We start from the raw sequence: 17298 nt of genomic DNA on the forward strand, positions 1-17298 counted from the left end.
GCCCCGCACGGGGGTGGGGGAAGAGAAACACTGACCTCCCTCCAAAAGAGAAAAAAAAAAAAAAAAGAAAGAGAAAAAGAAAGAAAGAAAAGAAAAACAAACAAACAAACAAAAATTAAGAGGGAGTTTTCGGCGGGGCGGGTCAGTCAGGGAGCAAAGTGACCCCGGACGCGGGTGCGCGCAGGGGGACGGAGGGACGGGGCAGCCCCGGCAGCGGCTCCGCGGGGGGAGCGCGGAGGAGGGGAGGGAAGGGAGGGAAAGGGGAGGAAGAGAAAGTTGGGAGGAAATAGCCCAGGAAAAGTGACACTCGCGGAGCCCGCCGGAGCGCGGAGGAAATAAAAGCGGCGGCGGGCAGGAAGTGTGAGGAGGAGGAGGAGGAAGGGGAGAAGAAGGAGGCGGAGGAGGAGGAAAAAGAAGAAGAAGAAGAAGAAGAAACAGCAGCGGCCGCTGCCGCCGCGGCAGAAAAGAAAGCAAAAGCCGCCCGAGGGCTCGGAGCCGGCGGCGCGGCATCCGCGGGGCTGCGCGGCGCGGCCATGGCCCGCGAGAACGGGGACGGCGGCGGCTCCTGGAAGAAGCAGGCGGAGGACATCAAGAAGATCTTCGAGTTCAAGGAGACGCTGGGGACGTAGGTGGCGGGCTCGGGCTGCGGGGCCGGGGGCGGGCGCTGTCCCTTCCCGCGGGGATGCGCGGTCCCCGCGCGGGTGGGTGCGGGTCTCTGCGCGGGGTTTGCGCACCCGCGCCCCGCGCGTCCATCCCAGCGACCTGGGAACACGCAGGAAAATAGAATTAATTGTGGGGTAGGAGCTGGGTTAGCATCACCCTTCGCCCTCCCCGCCATGTCCCCCAAAAAGCGATAAAACACCCCAAGTGTTCGAAAATATTCATAGAAAGAGGAGACAGGGGGAGATTTTTGCTTGATAGTGCAACTGTAAATAAATGCGGTCTGACTCGCACGCTTCCCCTAAAGCCGATGGCTGCAGCTATTCGTGGACAGACGAGCAGAAATAATCGGAGTGGATTGGATGTGTTTTAGCTACGATGCTTAACTGTTGTTGGGCTTTATTTGTTTTATTTATAGTGGCGGGGCATAAAGATTAGTAAAACGTTAGAGTTGGTTTGTTTTTTGGTTTTTTTTTTTTTTGAAGGCTGAGAAAAAACACGCACAGATGGTGCAAGGAAGCGGGGTACAGGCTGGAGCCTTTTTGGCTGAGCAAAGAGTTTTATTTTTGTTTAAAGTCATTTTCTCACTCAGGATATTACAGAGGTAGGGAGCCGGGAGTGCTGGAGGAGCCGGCACACGGGCTCTGTGTGTGTGTATATATTGAAATTAGAGTTGGGTTGTATTGCCAGGGCTCCTCGTAGCTGCTGTAATTGAAACTTCCAGCGTGTCTCGAAACCAAGCGCTGTTAATCCCGAGCAGTGCTTTTCCTACGGTCTGTGCTGCTTCCAAAACACAGCTGAGCAAGTTCTGACTGTAATATTTGAGTTTTAATTTTTTTTTGAGTTTTGATTATTAATATTTGAGTTTCTTTCTGCTGCCAAGGGAAGGCTCCCTACGAGCAGGGTATTTCTGGTTCGTGGGCTCGCTGGTTTCCTATAAACAGGCTGGAGGTTTAACACGGATAGCAGAGCCCTCCGCAAAACACCCACTTAGGAAATCACATAAATGTCTATCCAGGTCTCTGAAGAAGCAAAAAGCAGTGTAAGAGCCAAGTGTTGTGATGGATCCTTGTCACCCTCGCTGAGTTTTTGCTGTGAGAATTCCGTGCTGGGAGAGACGAGCCCTGCTTTGCCACCTGAGGTGTGCAGAGCCCTTCCTGAGCCAAGGGGTGCTGGGGAGGAAAGTTTGAGTGCTCTGAGGTTTGTTGGAGCAGCAGGACAATTCCCTGGGGTTCCCACTGTGCATCCCTCTGAGATCTCTGTGGTTGTGGTTTAAAGCCACCTGCAAGGGTTAATTTGTGCTGCCGAAGGGGTTCAGGAGGAATTAATGCTGTGGCCTTGATCCAGATCCCTCTGTAGTTAATGGGAGCTGGTGTAGGTCCCAAGGAAGGTAAAGCTGGTCAGAGTTAATAGTTATGCATGTTAGCACGGCTGTTGCAAATTAAATTCATTAAATATGGCAAATTAGTGCCTCAAACTATTAACTGAGCCTCACAGTTTGGTAAGTCCTTTCTGATGGGAGTGGAAGCTGTGGAGTTTTCAAACTTGACTTAACAGTCAATCTAGAAAGTTTTAGAAAATGAAAATAATTGGATTACAAACCTGGGCCCACATAGAGATAATAGAGCTGTTTTATTTTCCAGCCATAGCTGTATTTAATGATGAATATCTGTGTGTTTGGCAGCCTGCACGTGGGTTACCTTCTGGTTGTGCATTCCTTACCTTCCAAGGGCAGGCTGATAATTAGAAGATTTGAATCTGAGTTTTGGTTCTGTCCTTGGCCACCCACCAGTGCAGCACCTGCAGTTCCTACCAGGTCTGGTGTGACTTACCAGGATGTGAAGCTTCCCAAAAATTTAGGCCATTGCTGTGCAAATCATTAAAGTGCATGTTCCATTTCCACTGAAGGCAGTGAAGGGAGGTTCACTGATTTGAGCAGCAGATAGACAGGGTCCAGGAGCCTAAATGATGGGAAGCATTCTCAATTATTGATAAGAAAGTATTTAAATAGGAATTAAGCTATATAAGTAGAAATAGCTTTAAAGTATTTGCACCAAAACATTTTCCTCTGGCATTATTTAGGAGCAGGGTTAAAATCTGCTTTGATCCCTCCTGCGCTGTAAAGCTGAACTATGTTGGACAGCCAACACTTGATCTCAGTGGCTAATAGATTTTTCTCCAGCATGGAGTGAAAAACTTGGCATGTCAAATGAAATGTACTGGATTGTAGTAACTGTATTTTGCATTTCTCTGCCATTCCATTTCAGGATGCCAAAGTGCTAAAAGCACTTTAAACAGAAAAACAGCCCTTTTTCATGCAGCTGTCTTAACTGCCTGTGGTAAAATTAGCTAGAGAAAGAAAAGTACTAAATCCTCAAATCAAGGAAGAAAGTGAAAAAGAAACTTTAAAAGCATATTTTATTTCAAGTGCATTGATTTGTGAATGTGAAATCTGTGTGTACACCTTAATAATGGTTTGCTCTCAGAAAAGAGCCTTTCATCTGGATAAAAGCTCTTCAGCAGATCTTTAACACGGGAGAATTGAAATTTGCTGGAATTATTAAAAAGATCCTAAGTCAGTTAATCATTACATCATTTGGGCTTCAAGGAAACTCTAATGAGTAGCCGGCTCTCCCTTCCTGAGCTGGAATAAATTATTTACACATCCCTGTAAATCATGTCCAGCCACATTGATGCTGAAATTGAACTGGATGTCATGTCCAGAAGTAAGAAAGCAGCTCTTTTCCCCCCAAAGAATTGCTTCCTTTGGTGGCTGGGGTCTGTGTTGTTTGCTCTCTGCTGTTGGACAATAATATTTTTCTAAAGAAGTTCCAGCAATGCAGTGATTGGCTCAGATGTACCCAAACCTGTATCTACCGTGTTCTGTATTTATGCAGATATAAAAGTATGTGCAATCTTCTTTTGAGGCTGCCATCTCAAAAGAAGAGTGTCAACAAAAGATTTTGGTAATATTAGTCAATATTAGTGTATTTTATAATACATGATTATTGGTATAGTTTATATGTCATTATATTACAATATGAATGATGGTCCTGATCCATTCCCAGTCCATGTGGGACAGTGCACCAAACTCCATGTGCACAGGTTCATTGAGTGCCCCTTTTGGAACTGGCCCTGTTTGCTGCTAAGCCATTGACATGAAATTACAAATCCTGAAAAAGTAGCTAGGAAAAAATAAGCAAAATAAGTGAAAGATAAAATAAAATCATAGCAACGAGCAAGATCCTCAATGAATGTTATTTAGAGTCCCTTCCAAGTCAAGACAGGTGTGCTTAAGGAAAGAAGAGGATCTGATTCTTGCCTCTAAATTTCCACGAATTCACCTATTGTAGCTCTATTCAGTTCCTCCTGGAAGACAAATTGAGAGGGGAATTGAGGGCCTGCCTGGAGAGGGGGATTTCTGCCCCAGCCCTTGGGAGATGTGAGGTTTCACAATAGTAGGAATCTGATGAGTGATCACAGAAATACCACTTTTTTCCCTCCACATTTAAAATATATTATGTCTAAGGCATTTTAAACCTTAGATTTTGACATCTGAGAAATAATAAGAAATACCATACCACCCAGCAGTCAAAGAGGAAGGTTCCATCACTTGATCTGCCTAATTAGATCAACCCATATTTCTAAGATACCTGTAATTAGGCCTAATTGACATCAGAGTTCTAATATTTAGAAAGGCTCAGACTTAGTAATTATAAAAATACCAGTGCTTTCCTTAAAACTGGTGTGGTGGATTCCTTAAAGCTTAGTGAGGATAACAGAGGGAGCTGCATGGATCTGGCCATAACATAGTAAGAGCTGGGTGGGAAGACAAAGACACTTCAAATAAGTTTCCAGCACTTTCCTAAAACACAGTATAGAGAAAACATATGGGTGGGTCTGTTCTTCTCTCTTCTCTGGGGCTCTGTGGTAATTTTTGGTTCATCTGTGTCACTTCCATGCTCTTACACCATTTGATGGGCTCCTGGCACCCTCCGTGGCTCTTCCACGCACCAGTACGTGCTGGTTCATGCTGTGGGATGAAGTCACTCCTCATCCTCCTCTCAGATCTCTTTTCTTCTCTCTCACACCCACGTGCACACAAGCACAAGAACCCGTCAGGAACCCGTACGTGCTGTCTGCTGTGTGTCTGTCTGTCCTCTCACACTGCCTCCCCCTCCCTGCAGCCTCACCCTGCCTCTCCTGAGCTCCTCCTGCTCCTGCCTGGTTTGGGTGCTCAGACCCTCTTGGGGGCTGTGCCTCAGCTCCCAGCAGTGAGAAGGGGCTGGTGGCAAGCACAGGTCCTGGCAGGGACCCCTCTCTGGAGAGGAGGGCCTGGGAGATACCGGAGGCCTCAAGATCTGCTGCCTCTTGTCAAAGATCCTGCCTTTCCATCAGCTGGACTCACACAACAGATCATTTCACTTGAGGCACCGTGCAAGTTACTCAGTTCTTCCCTAGTGATTTTGGAAGCTCTCAAGACATGAAGAAAGAGGTTGATGTTTGTGTTTGCCTTGGCTCGATGCGCCCTGTGATGATTGAGGGTTTGTCTGATTTTCGAGTTTCTGCTGACATTACCAGCAATTGCTGCCTCTCTTTTATGACACCTCAGTGGCTCTGTCAAATTGTTTCATATTTTCCTCAGTTCAGTATTTTCCCTTGTTTGTTTAAATTAAAGAAATATTTCACCAAAAAAAAAAATCTTCAGGGGAGCAAATGCAGTAGGCTGAAGTTGAGGTGCAGGTTTTCAGGAGCAAAGCTCATGAACCACTGGAGCAAACCGTGAAGGCAAGTGGATCTCATCTCCTCTGGGATGATTTTCTGGGATCTCTGAAAGCTCTCAGGCTACAAGCAGCAGGAAAGTGCCTCTTGTCCATGTTTACAAAGGAAGAGAGTTCATGGTCATTTCTGACCTTACAATCCATAACTCTGGGAATCTCGCTGTCAAACCCATGTGGGGTCAGGGATAATTCCTTCTAAGAGGTGCTTATAGCACCTCTCTCAAATCTGTGGGAGGAGTGAAAGCTGAGGTCCATATATTAATGTTTAACTTAGTGGTGTGAAACAACTCAGATGTTTTAGTTTGTGTATTTAGTGAAAGCAGAAAAATACTGTTAGGACTCTTTTAAGGTGATGCATTTTGTTTTAAATCAAGTAATCCTGTTTGCTATCTCCTGGCATAGGTTTCTATCCAGTTTGTTCTTGAAGGCTTAAAAATAATGAGTTGGTATCTTTTGATGTAAATTGTTGGTCTTCCTTGAACAGTTACAGAAAATAACAGGTCTGAGGGTTCAGCTGGAATTGAAAGGGGAAAGAAAGGAAAGTAAGATGGCCAATGGATTTAAAGGCTGATGGTGAGGATTGGGGAAAAAACTTGGCAGCCCTTGGTGGGAAGGGATTTTTGACAGCTCTCCAGCTCTGGTTCACAGGTGCATTTTGGAAAGTGCTTGTTTGGGGCAACAGTGTAGCCTAAAGGCCAATTTTCTTTCATCATGTGAAATTAAGGTTTCAAAATACTCAATAATCAAAAGCTTTCAGGTGAACGCATAATTCTAGAGACACACACAGTTGCTGTATTGTTATCTCGCATATGTGCTCATGCCTCCTTTGTCAGCCTGTTTGTCTGCTAGTTTTGATGCCTTGCCTCATTTTTTCCCCCGCCTTGTCTCTTTTTCTGTGGATATTCTCTTTCAAGTGTGCCTTGGCCCTGTCTGAGCTCACCTGCATGCCTGTGCAGCCAAGGAGGGGGCTTGACCAGCCAGGGGACCAGAAGATATCAGGGTTGGGTTGGAATAGTTTGGGTTTTCTCCTGCTATTTTTTGCTTAGGAAAATGTGATCCTTGCCTTGGCCAACACTTCATCTCAGTCCTCAGGACTTCAATGTAAGAAATATCTATTCCATGACTTCCCTTTGTGTAGGGTGAAGCATGCACAAGAACACTGGTGTGTTTTTGGTAGCTGACACCCCAAAAGCTCCCAACAAGCAAAACCCAGAGGGTGGAGAGGTGGTGGACAGAGCTGAACCCAACTCTTTGGAGTCCTACAGGAATCCTTTAACCAAAAGTCTCTTGTTCCCATCACAGCCACAACACAGTGGGTGTGAGAGCCTTCTTCTCCTGCCATCTGGAGCAGCCTGTCTGCTTCCTTCACCCTCCATCTGCTTTCACACAGGAGCTGAAAGAAAGATCTCTCCATGTATGTCTTCCTTCCTTTTTGCCTCTTTTTCTCTCCACCTTGGTTACTGACCTCAATTATTTTTGTTGTCCGTCACACCCAGTTCTCCTGACTACGTGCAGAATATTGGTTGGGGTTACTTAATCCTTTCAAGCATCCAAGGATACAGTTGATATTGAATAAAGTGGTATTGTTTTGGTATGCTTGACAATAACAGGCATTTATAATAGGATTTTGAATTTATTGCCAGTAATGGTATTCACTTAACCAGTGACTCACAGTTTATATTCATGATTACTTAATAGGACCTAATTTTCTAGTCATTTTAGATAGCAGGAAAACAAGTTGGAACTAAGTGGGTGCTGTTGGTAAACAGGTAATGAGTGAAAGGAGGGATAAAAAATTCCTTGGGGCAGCGATCTGTCATTTTCATTGGAATTCAAACCACCTTGCATTTCAGTGCTTCTCTGTAAATAATAATTAACAACAATAACAATAATTTGCAAACATATGTGTGTGATTGGGCTGTTGTTGAGTGACAAATAGCTGGCTTAGCAATCAGAATATGTCTCATTTTTAGCAATCATAGTGTTCCTTAAAACCTTTCCATCAAATCTTAACACCAATATGTTTTTTTATTATCTGACTTGGCGGTTCCTATAATTTTCCTACGAATGTTGTGCCAATCACTTTTGAAAAAGAAAGCTATAAATAACAGATTGTTAATAAACTTTTGAAGGCCCTTTCACTGATGTTTCCATGTTGAAAGCTGCATATTGAGTTTTATGCCAGAATTACTCACCAAACAGATTGTATAAGGTTAAATCAAAATAATGTTCTCAAGCAGAATTTTTTGGCTGAGTTAAAAAGCCTTTTTTCTTCTTTTTTTTTTTTTTTTAACACTGGATGTGCTAAGAAAAAGCTACTGGGAAGCTCTGTTTGGATCTGATCTATGTGTAGAACAGCTGAGCACAGTGCTGGGGATCCTCTGTAATAATAGCTCACTGATTTTGCTTGATCTTTTCCTGAGCAAAATCATGGGTCACAGTTAAAATATCAACAGTTTAAGACAACTGGACTGCATAACATAAGCTCTTAAAATAAATTTTTTGAGAGTGAAATGAGAAGAATCAAATAAAGAGAAAACATGCTGGCTTAGTTGTGTTGAGGATTTATTTATTTCTATTTTAATTTTTGTTTTGGTTTTCTAATATCTCAAATTGGAGAGAAACCAAACAGTTTCAGTCTTCTTAGAGTCTCTAGGAGGAACAAAAAGGAGGTGCTTGTAATGATGCAAATGACCAGGAGCAGCAACAGGGTAAAGAATTGTGGCGTCTCCCAGCTGGATCCTTTCCTCTGCACTTTTTCTGCAGGATTCTTCTCATTTTCTTGCCCTTAATGCTCCCACTAATTTAAGTTGAGGATTTGAAGATATGTTCTTTCAAGCCTGAACACCCAAAAGTTGGGAATTACATCTGAATCCTAACTCCAGCCTTATTCAGGGGACTCTCCTGCTTCCTTTTAGTAGTGGGCACTGTGTCAGCGCCAAGGTCCTCAAAATCTGTTTATTTGTGTGTGATTCACCCAGGGTCATCGCACATAAATCATCTTTACTAGCTGAGGTTTGGAGATGCAGAGCACTGTCTCTGGGCTGTTGGTAAGAGCGTGGGTGCTTTATTGCTGTGTTGTTTCAGCTGCTCAGAGGAATCCAGAGCTGCCCAGAGCTATGAAGAGCTGGAACAGTCCAGGCAGCTCTTGGGGTGATGCAGGATTGCTCCCAGCAGGATCCCAGCGTCCCAGCCCAGCTTAAATAATTCAAAGGACCCAGCTACAGCCAGGCATGTTTTCCATACAAACTCACCAGCTGTGACCCTGCTGCCCCACTGTGATGGGCAAGGGCAGAAATGATGGAATCTATTGGATGAAAAACTGTGGAAAAAAACCCCCAAAATTACACAGAAAATCCAAACAACACAAAAGAGAGCTGAAGGGAGAGGAGAGCACTTAGAGGCTTTGCAGCCACATGGAAAGCTCCTCTGGGGAAGGCACAGGCTGCTAATCAAATTCAGCCATAGCTGAGAGAGGTTGCTGGAGCATCCCTGGGTGATCCTTCACTGTTATTTTGAGTTGGCTTGGAGATTTCCTCCCTCTGCTCACTCTGGTCCTCTCCAGCCTCTCAGGGTAAGCAGCTCAGCCATGAAGCCTGTGGTGTTTGGGGGATTTCAGGCACAGCACAGTGCTTGGTGTGTGCTGCCAGTGGCACGGGACGCTGTGAGCTCGTTAAACTCATTTGTGCTCTCCACGCTGTTTTCTTGGAGAGCACCTGTACAAATCCAAAGGCTTTGTCTTTCACTTTGGGACATTTTGTAGCTGCAGCCTGAGCTATCTTAAGGACTATCTAAAGCTCTGGGATCAGCATCAGCCTTACACCTCTGCTTTAATGGGATTTCTTGCCGTAGGGGTGTAATTAACTTGTTCAACTTTTTTTTTTTTTTGAGGGGAAAATCTGACACTGTTAAGCTTTTCCATGGGCTGATGATGAGCATCACAAAAACACCACCTCCTTCTCTGGGTGTAAGCCATAGTGTTTTGAGACACCTTCTCTAGCATAATTACATAGCAACCTGAATATTGCAAAGCAAACAAGCTCTCCCTCCCAAAATAAAATGCTCTCAAATGTAAAAAAAGCACCATGAAGCAACACAAACCCTCTTATCTCTTCTAGGGAGAGAACAGGGGGGCAAACAACACATAGCTTGTTAGCCAAGTTGCTTGAAGCACTATGAGAAGATGCTTAGATAAAAAACATTAATGGAGCAGAAAAACAGTGTGGCTCCTTTTGGCCTCATGACCCAGGCACTGGAGCATAAGAGGAATAATTCAGAAGGAAGGGAAATGTCCCCTGTCACAGGTTTGACTGATGCCTTTTAGGAAGGAGGAGGCTGTATATTTAGGTGTCAGGGGAGAATGTACCAAGAAATAAGCTGAAAAAAATGGTTCGCAAAATGACATAGACACAGGGTATTGAGGTACTGTAGGGAGACCTCTGGTCTTGGGCATGCTAAGGTGTATCTGGAGTAATTTTACTGGCTAATTTTCCTGTCCACAGCCATGTAATTTATGTCATAGACATAAATTTTATGCCATTGAGAGACCCTGAAAGAAAAAAAATCTTGGAGAGCTTTGTAGGCAAGTCCACTGAATGAGTGTTTCTGATGAATTTTGTATTTTTAATGGAAAGCAGTGAAAGTGATTAAAGGATTCCTGAGTAAGAGCTGAGATGACTTGTGCCCAGAAAGCAAATTTGCTCCCTTTTGCCACTGCTGGAAGGGAGCACAACAGGCACTGAAGCTGAGAACAGATTGGTTCTGCAGGTGAGGGGAAAGGAGAGCAAAGGGGCAAAGCAGAGCAATGGGATTCAGCTGCAGCTTAATTGGCTCTAGAGACTTTTAAATCCCCCTCCTTGTTCGTGAGCTGGAAAAATTCATAAACTTGGGTCTTTTGGACAGGACAGCTTGTACTGCACTAGTGCACTTCCATCATATTCTGTGACCACTAAAATGAGTGGCAGCTTCAGTGCCAGTGTTTGCCCTGGAGGTTGTGGGGTGTTGTGACATCTTTGTCTTGCTCTGCCACGTGGTTGTGAGGAAGGTGGAGGAGCCTTCTGTATACATATAAGTATATACAGGTCTATGTGTGTGTGTGTAATATTATATATATGTGTGTGTATATATATATATATATATATATATATATTAAAATGTGTATAAATGTATGTATACCCACATATTAAATGTACTATTTATATAGTATTTTTACTATACATTTGTTTATACTATACTATACTGTATATATGGTGTATATATATTATAGTGTATATATATAGTATATACTACATATATAGTATTATATACTCTATATAATAGTATATATGATTTTTTACTATAGATAAATAGATATATGGATATATGGCCATAAATAGTTTTTATTTTTGCCAAACAGCCTGTTGTTTAGCTTCATAGACAATCAATTGTGCCATTTGGCAAAAGCTGTTTAAGAGCATTGTGAATATTGTTAATGTATTCTGTAGTTTGAATTTCTCTTCATATTTGTGTTACATTTAGGGGAAGGCAGAAACTGTGCGGTGCCCCTGTGCTCAATTAGCTAATGGAGATGAACCCAGATTAATGAGAAGTTAAAAGCACAATGGTCCTTCCCTCTCCTCCTGTCCTCCACATTACCTCTGCTGCAGCAAATCCCTGCTTTCCATCTCTTGTCTAAAACCTGCAGTTTTGGCTTTAGAGAGTGCCTGTAAAATGTGTACTCAGATTTCTCCTTGTGTGTTGGCTTTGTGGTCACTGTAGATCTCCCTGAAGTCAGAGGGTGGCACACAAAAGCACAACTGGTTCTCTCTTATTTTCTCTTCAATAATTTGTAGCATCTCAACGTTGCTGTAAAATTCTGCCTTTGATTTCCACAGCTTGGAGGTTTTCCTGTGTGAGTCAAGAGAAGCCCCTGATACCCAGCAGCAGGCTGGAATAGCAGCATTGTCTGCTCCTTACTCTGAGCTTTCAAACAGCATTATAAAGTTATAAGGCTGTGAAGGAACAGTTTGCAACCCACAACAGAAGAGGAAGGGGCTGAACACATCCCACAGGACAGTTCCCATCTTCTGCCAGCTCAGCTGTTTGCAGGGATGTGCTGTGAGCTTATTTAATGAAATAATACTGGTTAAAAATAGTTATCTGAAAAGGAGGTGGGGGAAGGGGAGAAGTACAGAATACAAGAAGTTTTATTTGTTTTCATTCCATGGATGCTATAAATCAGTGGAGAAGTCAGTTGGAGGTTTTTTTTTTTTCCCCTTCTGTGTTGCATCGTTAAAAAATCATCAGCCGCTACACTGAAATGGTTTGCAAGAGAGACTTTGGCAGGAGCAATTTCTGCTTGAGAACAATAAAAAAATTAGTAGATGCCAGGTTGAGTTCATGTGTCAGTGGTTACTGAATTCAACTTAAGAGCTGTAAATGGAACCAATCATCATTTCTTAATGAGATATATGAGAACAAAGAATCACAATGCTTGAATAATCAGTCACGTCTCTATCAGTGCTGCTTAAGCAATTATTCAGTTTGTTTAGTAGTTTGACATGTAACATGACAAAAATCAATGTATGAAGCAGATTAAATGTAAATATGCAGCACTTTTTTTTGTCCCGTCCAAGAATGCCATTCTAGAGCCTTGTGTTTTTTATCCTTACAATCCCCACCCAGTCATCTCTTTTCAGTGGTACTGCTTGGATGAAGTGCTACATGGCCCATAGTGACATTATTCACCAGATCATTTGTCTTTAATCCATCTGTGGTCTAATGAGACTGTCACCTGGGCCCCAGTAAAAATGAATGATGCATTTCTCTGATGTACAGTGTAAGTATGCTTTTCACTGCTGAGGCTGTATTTTCCCAGGATTCTTAAAGAAACCCATCCCCTTTAATGTATATATTTCTGAATATTTTATTCATTTGGCAGCTAACTTAGGAGAAACTTGGTATGAGTTCCCTAGGAGCTAAATAACAACCATTGTACCTGGAGTTGATACCATCACCTCTTTTAATAGCAGAGTTTTCTTCGTGTTGCAGCAGAGTGTGACTGGGATGGTCCCATCCCTGTTTGTAGTGGTGGGAATCTGCAGCAAACACTGATAACAGCTGCACAGTGGTCACAGGGCCATGTTCAGCAGCTAATCTTACCCTTCTCTTGTTCAGCTGCTCTTACCCTTACTGGTCTCACCCTTTTCTTCCCTAAATGTGTCCTCAATACTTTGAACGAAGCTGTGGCGCAGAAGAAACAATTTTTTCCCCCTATGAAATGTTTCCACCTCTTGTCCTCTTCATGGGGAGCTCAGAGATTTTTGTTCCCTGCACAAATAACTGCTGAATTCCTTCAGTCCATTTGTGTTTTATATAATCTACAAGATGCCATTGACATATGTGTATCTCATCCTGCCTCTTGTACTGTCACCACGTTCTCAACAGAGATGTCATAACAACTTTGAGGGAATTGTGAATGCTTTTCTTTTTATTTCAGCCAAGGTGACAGCGTTCCAAGAGGCCTTTTAAATACATCAGAGGATTGTGTTATGGAAGAGAATGGTATTTCTCAACTTATTATTACCATGTGACTCCTGTTTCTATAAATTTTGAGCAAATCACATCCTTACAAAATCTGTGAAACTGAAAACTCGTATGCTTATATTTTAGCTACATTAATGCATGACATATGGACTTCCAGTAGTGTCTGGTTATTCTGCTCAATATCTTGTATTTTGTAGTGACTGTTGAAGAATCTGAATATGCCTGGTATTTCCTTATCTATTATTGGTGTTGCTGTAGTGTTTAGATTGTGGTTTGTTGGCTAAGTGTCAAATACTCATGGCTTCATTAAGAAACAGATGTACAGGTCTACACTTTGTTTTTGTAGCTGCACTTTTGACATATTGTAAATGTCCTTAATTGATTTTGTTCAGGATAATACCATCTGCTGGCATCTGTTTCTGCTGTGGCTCTTGTTGGATACTTGGGTGCATCATGGTCTATAGGGACAAATTACAGAGTGTCAGCAAGGTATTATTTTCACTTTTTTTTTTCCTGAAATAAATGAAAGCTGAGTTTGAACACTGGACAGCCTATTACCTACATAATTTAATGTCTAGATTAATACAGTTTATTACAGAAATCATATTTCAGGCAAAAATTGGGCCCTCTGTCCATGTTGAGCTCTCCTAATGTATTGTTGGTGTGTCTGCAAATATATCAAAAGTTGCAGACTGGGAGAAAAAGAGTCTTTGGCTTTTTATTTGTCTCTCCATTGATAATGGAGAGATGTTGAATACACTTCTAGATCTTCTTGGAGCCTTTACACAAAACTGTCTAACAAATAGTCAAAATAGGTGATGTTAACATGTTATTTGCTGTGTTTGTAAAGCTGATGGTCTTCTTGTAAGCCTTTAACATAGCTAGATGTGTTCTGATGTGAAGATTTTGGTGGCAGAAGCAATATTGGATATGCACTAGATGAGAATTCTGCTGAGGGTGTAAATAGGAAAATATGTGCTGTCTCCTGAAAGTCCAGAACAAAATTCTTATTTTTGATTGTCCCTCTGTCCTATTGGATTTAGCTCTCCATATTCCACCCTGTCCTTCCTGGGCAGAATCAGTATTTATGGTGGATTTTATTGCAGTTGCTGTGTCTGTGTCTGAACTGTGAAATGCAGCAGAAATTCCATTTCCTGGCATTCCCTGTCTCTGCTCACGACAAGTGCAGGCAAGCATCAAAAATTATATAGGTCAGGATTTATCTGTGGTGCCCTGACTCTGTTCCCAATAAAAGTAGTGAGAGTTGCCCTTTGATGTCAATGAGACAGCATTCATCCAGTTTTGAGATGCTTATAACCTCTTTACCTCTCCAGACCTCACACATGCAGTGGTGGCAGGGATAAGCAGGGTCATGCAGAGAAATGAGAGTTCTCCAAACAGCATTGAGGGCAGGGAGAGGGCTGTGCTCAGTGTTTCAGTAGAAGTGGGTCACCAGCCTGAAATACCTGTGTCCCAGCAGGGCTGGATTGTCCTTGAGCTGGAGTAGCCTTTGCTTCACATGGGCAGGATTCGGGTGAAAACTTAATTACAGAGAGCCTTCATGTGCATATGTATTGGAGCTCACATGAAAGTAATGGCAAAAGTACAGGTTCTCCTTTGACTTTGCCAGTCACTTTCTTTGACCCTGCTGCTGCTGGTCTCCCACTGCTGCTGTCTGCAGGACTGCTGCTCCCATGCTGTACCCACTGAGGAGTCAGGCCTTGTACAGTCATGAGCTTTGGGGATGATGTGGGCTAATGGTGGAGACATGTATGGGGTTGAAGAGCACTAGATAACAATTTAGGAGACTTGGGTTTTGTTTCTGGCTGTGGCACTGGCCTTTTTTTGTGACCTTGGAGAAGTTGCAGCACCTCACTCACTGTCCTGGTTTCCCCATCTGTCAAACAGCTCCTGACCTACTTTGTAACTCACTTTGAGATCTAACTCATTAAAGCTTGCTATGTGAGATGTTCAGAATGTACTGTGCAAAGTGTTGTTTTTGTCATGGTAATGTGGTAGGAATCTCCCCTCTTGTATCCAAGTATGTTGGGAACTCAGCTGCAATGCCTGTGTTTGGCAGATGATGATTTGTGGGGAAAACAAAGCCAGAATCTGATCCCTTTCCTAGAAATGCCACTTCAAAAAGAGGTAGACAGCTCCACCTCAAAAACACTAGAAATGGGACAAGAGAGTAAACACAACTGAAGTGCATTTTGTTTTCTGAAACTGTTCCTGTCTTTCAGTGTGCATGGAACCCCAGCAAGGCAGAAAGACCTTCCAGAAATGTCTCTGAGCACTCAGCACCAGCCAGTGATGGGTTTTGTAGTATAGATTCATCATTGGACAGACATTAGGGAGACACCTGTAGGAAACTGAAGCTGTGGGGCAGTTTCCCCCTCCTGTGCAGTCTGTGTTATAAATGGGAGGCAGAGAATAGCAGCTCTTTTAGCATCACACTGCCAACAATGGGATTTGCAGAGCAGGATGAGGATTTGTGCTGCCCTGAAGAGCCCTCCAATGATAAGACAACGTGGTCTTGCCTTGAAGACACGTCTGCAGCATCAGCCATGTGTTATCTGCTAATTATATTTTTTAATGTCTCACAGTGTTTGTGCTGCTTGGAAATCAGTAACTAAAGCCAGCACAGTGAGTGGCTACTGAAGTGATAAAGCTTTTTGAAACACCTTCAAAAAACCAGTGAAGGCAATTGTAGGAATGTCTTCATTGCCATGTCTTGGGGAAAAAATTGTACCTGTGAGATGCAAGAGGAATAGAATTGTATTTCCAGTCACTGTAGCAGTACTGTTTTAAAAAGCCTTTTTGTAGGCACAGTGCATTCAGGTTTTTTTCTCCGATTCTGGAAAAAAGTAAAGTTCATGCATAAATTGGCAAGCAGGCTTTCATTTAAGCTGTGTGATTTAGATCTGCTGGTGAAGGCTGCTGCTGTAGAGCATTTGGCATTCATCAGAAAAATCTCCAAGTCTAAACAGTTTTATTATGCAAAGTTATATAGTTGGAAGGTAAAACACTGTGTCTTTTTCCACTTTGATGAACCAGGCTAGATGATGGATGTCCCATCAAATGTCCCATAAATTTGCAGGGAAGGTGAATAGCTGTAGGTCTCACTGTTCACCCTGTGGCTGCTCTGAGCCCTAAGGGACAAAGGATGCTTAGCTGGGCTGTGGGTAAGAGAGCAGCTGTACCTAAGAGACCATGTGGGTTCTCAAAAAATGTGCTAGAAAATCATTGGTATCTTCATGAACTAGGATCCCCATATCTGGATATTTCCATTCAGATTTTATTAGAACAGCTTTATACTTCTTGCAAGACACTTGTACTAACAAAGCTTGCCATGACTGCACTTCACATGTGTAGAGATTTTCCCAAAGTGAATTTTCCTTAGTGACTTAGGGAAATTCATAATTCACTATACCATTTATTAAAGCTTCACCCTGTTTAGTGTGTGATTACTTTGCTCATTCATAGTGCCATGTGTTCACTCTAAAGTCTTATTAGAGGTGTGAAGTCAAAGGGATTTCAGCTGGAGCAAAAATATTAAGCCCTTAATGTCTTTTTTACTAGGTATGGACAGCTGAAAGGTGACCAAGAGAGGTTCTCCTGAGTGACCTCTGTATTTCTGTACATTTCTACATAATGTTTGTAGAAATATATAATCCTTTTCACACATGCAAAGGACCAGGTTTGCTAATCCCACCCAGAGCTCATTGCAGCAGCCAAAAAAAGCAATTTGTTTTGAGAGGGAGACCTCTCTGAGCCCTGCAGATGGGTGGGAGCTGTGACCTCAGCCCTGCTGGGACACCAATGCCATGGGAGTCCCCACCTGGGTGGCACAGCCCAATTTGGGCAGAAATAGCTGGTTTTGGTGTCCTGCACCCACCCAGCACCACCACAACCAGCACCAGCCAGAGCCTTGCTAAGCCACTTTGTAAAAACACCCTCACAGGAGAATCTTGGCAGGGTGAGAGGGAAAAAGCTATTTAGCTCAGCACACTGTTGGTGCACCATAAATATTTTTCTCCATTCCATGAAAACTGCAATAAGGGAACACCAGCCTTCATGAAATGCCCTTTAAAGTGCAGTAAGAAAACTCTATATTAATAGGTTCCTATTTATTCAAGCAAACCTTTAAAATAAGCTCTGAGTGCTCAGAAAAGTAACTTTCTCCATCACAGGCGAAGGAATTGAGTTGTTTTTTATTTTAGATAGCTTTATTTTTTCTGGGAAGAGGACTGCAGCAGGAGGAATAACCCAAGACAATAATCTGGGCCTTGAACAAAACCAATTTCTTGCATGTAATTTGGGCTTGTTCTCC

At 42.8% G+C, this 17298-nt stretch overlaps 1 protein-coding gene across 3 annotated transcripts in view; it reads left to right on the plus strand.

Moving 5' to 3' along the window:
• Window positions 1-248: 248 nt before the first annotated feature.
• CAMK1D (calcium/calmodulin dependent protein kinase ID) overlaps window positions 249-17298 on the plus strand; it is a 223190-nt gene continuing 206140 nt past the window's right edge. For 2 of the 3 annotated variants that reach the window (XM_054287531.1, XM_054287532.1), the window contains exon 1: window positions 252-625. In XM_054287531.1, the coding sequence (XP_054143506.1) occupies window positions 534-625 (92 nt within the window). In that variant the 5' untranslated portion in view covers window positions 252-533. Of the gene's footprint in view, window positions 626-17298 lie in introns of all 3 variants that reach the window. The other variant, XM_054287530.1, reaches the window with a different exon arrangement.

Source organism: Melozone crissalis, unplaced genomic scaffold (assembly GCF_028551555.1).
Source record: "Melozone crissalis strain CALT ecotype California unplaced genomic scaffold, PUWL_Pcris_2 ptg000059l_1, whole genome shotgun sequence".
Classification (NCBI taxonomy): Eukaryota; Metazoa; Chordata; class Aves; order Passeriformes; family Passerellidae; genus Melozone; species Melozone crissalis.